This window comes from Chiloscyllium plagiosum, unplaced genomic scaffold (assembly GCF_004010195.1).
Source record: "Chiloscyllium plagiosum isolate BGI_BamShark_2017 unplaced genomic scaffold, ASM401019v2 scaf_44266, whole genome shotgun sequence".
NCBI lineage: Eukaryota > Metazoa > Chordata > Chondrichthyes > Orectolobiformes > Hemiscylliidae > Chiloscyllium > Chiloscyllium plagiosum.
In genome coordinates this window covers 8,250-13,862 of record NW_025207970.1, presented here as the reverse complement: position 1 = coordinate 13,862, position 5,613 = coordinate 8,250, and the positions used below count along the sequence as shown (strand labels likewise).

The 5,613-nt window shown below is 41.0% G+C and overlaps 1 protein-coding gene across 2 annotated transcripts in view; it reads left to right on the top strand.

Moving 5' to 3' along the window:
* The first annotated feature begins 17 nt into the window (after positions 1–17).
* Positions 18–5,613, top strand: part of LOC122546657 (BRISC and BRCA1-A complex member 1-like) — a 10,978-nt gene continuing 5,382 nt past the window's right edge. Inside the window, exons 1-2 of one of the 2 annotated variants that reach the window (XM_043685322.1) lie at positions 18–119; positions 1,637–1,766. In XM_043685322.1, the coding sequence (XP_043541257.1) occupies positions 1,704–1,766 (63 nt within the window). In that variant the 5' untranslated portion in view covers positions 18–119; positions 1,637–1,703. Of the gene's footprint in view, positions 120–859; positions 1,027–1,636; positions 1,767–5,613 lie in introns of those variants that run through there. The other variant, XM_043685323.1, reaches the window with a different exon arrangement.

The window sequence follows — 5,613 nt, the reverse complement described above, 5'->3', positions numbered from 1 at the left end:
TAAAATGTGGAAGATGAATCTTTTGGACTGAATGGTCGGTTTCTGTTTTGATGATATATAATTCTTTGTTGTTTTCCTTAAAGCGTATTTTCAGATCTGGATGGACTATTTAACCTCATGTGAGTGTTTGTGATTACTACGTGTTGTTTAGCTCAGTATGGAATGGTCAATCAGTTTTGACTCCAGTGGCTCAGTGGAGGTTCCTGTATTGGTTTACGTTTCTGCTGATCTTTTTGTTTTGTTCTGGTCTCTCTCATTATTTAAAAAGATAAACATTAGCTGACCTTGGAGCTTATTGATCAGTGTGGAATTGAATCTGGTTCAGGCTGACTTCAGATTAGGATGCTGCAATTTGGTGACTGGAGAAGGGGTCTTCCCTCAGAGACCATATGAGAGACAGGCTTGCATTTCTGTTGCACTGTTCAGAACTTCAAATGAGTGTTGTAATGGAAGAGAAATAGCTGCAAGTTGTGGAGAGCAATTGCTTAGGAACAGTGGTATAATAATGATGGAGTGATGATGGTTTTGTGGTCATGTTATTGAGCTGGTTATCTAGAAAGGGTCCTAACGATATGCATTCAAATCCCACTGTCAGCTGGTGAAATTTGAATTCACTTAACAAATCTAGTTTAATAAGTGTAAAGGTGACCATGAAACTATCAGTGATTATTGTAACAACCTGTTTCATTCACTAATGTCCTTTAAGGGAGGCAATGTCCTTGCCTGGTCTGGCCTACATAAACAGGTAGCTGAGCAAACCAATCAGTTTGAAGGCATTTAGGGATGGGGAACAAATGCTAATAAAGGGTTACTGGACCAGAAATGTTAACTCTGTTTTCTCTCCACAGATACTGCCAAACCTGCTGAGGTTCTCCAACAATTTGTTTTTGTTTCTGATTTCCAACTTGCGCAGGTTTTTGGTTTTATCTTTTACATCCATCCTTTTATTATTCACTTGTGAGATGTGGGCGTTGCTGACTGGGCCAGCATTTGTTTCCCATCTCTCAATGGCCTTGTAAAAGTGGGGTGAGTTGCCTTCTTGAACCGCTACTGTCCATTTGATATAGGTACACCCACAATGACATTAGGGAAGCAGTGTTAGACAAGACATTTGTTTAATAATCATCTGAAAGACAACTTCTTTGACAGTGCAGCACTCCCCTGCTATTATACTGGGTATTAGACAAGATTCTATCCTCTAGATGTGAGACGCTAACTTCTACCTTTGGAAACTGGAGAGTGCTACCCATTGAGCAATGGCTGAATATGATGTATGAGGAAAGTAGTGGAAGCAGGTTACCAGTCTTAACAAAACCCAATAGAGAGTGTCTAGTACAGCAGATACTGGAGAATGATGTTTCAGCAATGATTGCCTGCCTTTGCTAGGGCCACATTTAGATTGAGAAGTCTACGTGTTATTTGACATTGTTGTGTGGGAGTTGGAGAGGGAATCACAGCCAAACAGCTTAATTTCCCAATGTTCACCCAACTTGAGGAATAGGCCAAATTGAGACCATTGGTAGAGCTTCGACACTGTTGTTTTGAGATCTACACTCTCTCTCACTCTCACACAGGACATTATCTACTTTGAGTTATTACTTTGATCAAATCTTTTTTTAAAAATCTAATCCTGTAGACAGCAGAAGATTGAGTTGCCAGTAACGGAAAATATTCAGACTATCCCACCACCGTACATAATACGGATGATCCTGGTCTACGTTCGAACACCCTGCCACCTGCAGTCTATTTCCATCGAGCGACTCAATGTGAGTAACAAAACAGTTTTCTGTTCCTGCTTGAACCTTGTTTTGTTCATGTCTCTGTTCACACCCCAGTCACAGCTAAAATTTAGCTGAATGATGTTGGGACAGGGGCACCCACTTTCTGCAGCTTCACTCATGACCAAGCTTCCTGAAAGAGTTCAAAAGGGAAACGTTAGTTATCTGGACGATGATCCTATGTATTTGTACAATCCTGCTGTATGCATAGGTATGGTTGTCACCTTTCCCTTCGTTTGTGCATTTCAAATGTACCTCATTAGCTGTGAAGTGCTTTGGGATTTCCTTGGTTAACCACTTAGGACTTCACACAGAGGGCTGTGAATCAGGAATTCTCTGCTCCAGTTTGCAGAAGGCACTGGATGCTCCATCCTTAATTGGATCCAAGACAGATCAGTTGGGTCTTAGAAATAGGGTGGGAAAGTCAGTTAGAGGAACCAAGGGACCTTGGAATAAATACAGAAATCATTAAAAGAACATAGCAAGACTGTTTTAAAAAGTCTAAGCATTTTATTCTGAGAGGAATAGAATTGAAATAAAGGAATTATGCTAAACTGAAATTCAGCCTTGTTTAGCCCACACTTGGATACAGCATGCAGTACTGATATGCAAAATAATACAGATGCACTAGAGAACGTGTAGAGAAGATTTACAAGGATGATAGCAGAAATGTGTGAGGTTATGTATTAGGAAAGAATTAATATGCTGGATGTCTCATCTCTTAAACTGAAAAGAACTTTGAAAGGTGACCTAATTGAGGTTTATAGAATGATAGAAGGATTTGATGGATTGGAAGTAAGGGAAATGTTGTCTTTTACAAAAAGAGCAGAACTCAAGGCTGTCCATATACAGAGGAACCTTGATTATCCGAAGGACACAGGTGGGGAGAATTTTGTTTGGTTAATCGAATTCCAGATAATCAAATGCTGGATAACATAGTTTAGCTGAGCACCGGCACATTGTGATCTTGCTGGATAATCTAGGTTCCTCTGTAGGTAGTCCCTAAGAAATCTAATAGCGAATTCAGAAGAAAGTTCTTTATCTAAAGAGTGATGAGAATGTGGAACTTACTACCACGGGGTAGTATTTGTATTAATATATTTATGGGGTATGGAGAAGTTGGACAAGTCCATGAGGGAGCAGGGAATGAAGTCACACAGTCATGCAGCATGGAACCAGACTCTTCAACCCAACTAGCCCATGCCAGCCAAGTTTCCCAAACTGAACTAGTACCATTTGGCCATTATCTCTCTAAACCTTTCCCATTCATGTACCTGTCCAAATAGCTTTTAAATGCTGTAACTGTATGTGCATTCACCACTTCCTCTGGCAGTCAATTCCACATACAAACCATCCTCTACATGAAAATGTTGCCTGTCCGGTTCCCTTTCAATTTTTCTCCTCTCACCTTTAAACTATGCCCTCTAGTTTTGAACTCCCCAACCCATGCAAAAAACCTTTGCTTTCACCCTATCCATGCTGTTCATGATATTATGAATCTCTATAAGGTCACCCGTCAACCTCCAGCGAAAAAGATCCAACCTATCTTTATAACTCAAACGTCCCATTCCTGGCGACACCCTGATAAATCATTTTTGGACCTTCTCCAATTTAATAATTCCCTTCCTGTAACAGGTTGACTAGAATTGTATCCAGTATTTCAAAAGAGGCATCACCAACATCCTCCACGACCTCAACATAACATCCCAACTCCTATACTCAAAGTCTGAGCAATGAAGACAAGCGTGCAAAACACCTTCTAAACCACCCTATGCACAATGATGCAAATTTCAGAGAATTATGTACCTGAATCCCTGGTCTCTCTGTTCTACAACATTACTCAGGGCCCTATCGTTAATTGTATAAGTCTTGCCCTTGGTTGTTTTACCAAAATGCAATACCTCGCATTTACCCAAATTCAACTCCATCTGCCACTCCTCTGCTCATTGATCCAATTGATCAAGATTTCTTTGTTATCTTGGATAACCTCCTGTCTACTTTCCTATCAATTTATGATGATGGATTGAGATGAGGAAAGATGGAAGTAAGTCTGAGAGGAGCATAAACACCAGCATGGACTGGTGGGGCCAAATGGCCTGTTTCTGTGCCATGATGTAAAACAATGTTACCCTATATTCACCAACCTTTCAAAAACTTCCCAAGAGACTGAATCTACAGTTGATTAGAATAAGATCCAATTTAGCCCCTTGACTTTGCATTATCATTCAGTTAGATTATAGCTAACTTGTAGCTCAACCTCATTTCTTTTCCTTGGTTTCATAAGTCTCAATATTTGTCTCCAACAACATTCTTGTAAATTTTTGATCCTTTCTTGTTATCTTCTTATTCCTTCTCCCCAGGTGTCAGTATTGAAACACTTGCCTTTGCTGTTATATATTTGTCAGTGTGTTCTATGTTCTATAATTCACACCTTGCTGTGCAGGGGACAGTTCCAAGGTTTGTGGATAACACAGATCCTGGGGGAATTGGAAACTCTGAGGACAGCAGTGTAGAACTTCAAAAGTTAAAAATCAAACAATAACAGGTTATAATCCAACAGGTTTATTTGGAAGCAGTAGCTTTTGGAGCACTGCTCCTTTGTCAGGGAGCTGTCTAGCTTTATCACAGCTACCTGATGAAGGAGCAGCGCCCCGAAAGCTAGTGCTTCCAAATAAACCTGTTGGGTGAGAACCTAGTATTGTGTGATTTTTAACTTTGTCCCTACCAATCCAACACTGGCTCCTCCACATCACAACTTCAAACGGACATTGGCAGCTTGGTGGTGTAGGCAGATAGATGTCAGTGCAGTGGGGTCCAAGGAGTATGGAGAGACACTACAAGGGAATCCCTGGTTTACGAATGTCTGACTTACAAATGTTTGCACTTACAAAGACCAACCTATATACTGCTTTAAATTTGAAAAACCCAACGCGTGAACATTTCCTGTACTTACGAACGGCATCTTTCCATTGTTCTGCATTGTGTTGACATGCAAACAAATTGATTTGTAAATGGGCTCCAGAATGTTTTTAAAAGATTCTGCAGAAGCAAAGAGTTTTGGGTAAATATGTAGTTAACTTAAAGGGCCCAGAGTGGTAGAGAGAGTTCTTAGCAAAACATAGTAAATAGGGGCAAAGTCAGAAATCTCATCACACCAGGTATATTTGAAATCACAGGCTTTCGGAGCGCTGCTCCTTCATCAGGTAATTAGGGATATGGTAGACACAACCAGGAAGTTATGATGAATTTATATCAGACACTGGTTAGACCTCAGCTGGAGTTTTGTGTACAGTGCTGTGGTTCTGTTCGCTGAGCTGGAAGTTTTTGTTGCAAACGTTTCGTCCCCTGTCTAGGTGACATCCTCAGTGCTTGGGAGCCTCCTGTGACGCACTTCTGTGGTGTTTCCTCCGGCATTTATAGTGGCCTGTCCCTGCCGCTTCCGGTTGTCAGTTTCAGCTGTCCGCTGTAGTGGCACATCCAAAAAGCACAACAACTACTTGCAGATACCAACACCTACCAAAAGAGGGAGTTTGACCCCACCCCACAGCTCACCAATAGGATAAACAACACACTGAGGAACCTACAAAAAAACGGACAGATAACCAGGTCTGACCTACAAAGACTGAAACCTGAAAGCAACACCACCCCCAGATTCTATGAACTACCTAAAGTGCACAAACCAGACATCCCACTCAGACCCATAGTATCACCACCAGGGACACCATCACACAAACTGGCGAAAGAACTACAGCAGAAACTGAAACACCCGATCAGCGGATCCAGACACTCTATACAAACAACACAGGAATTAGAACATAGAACATAGAAAAATACA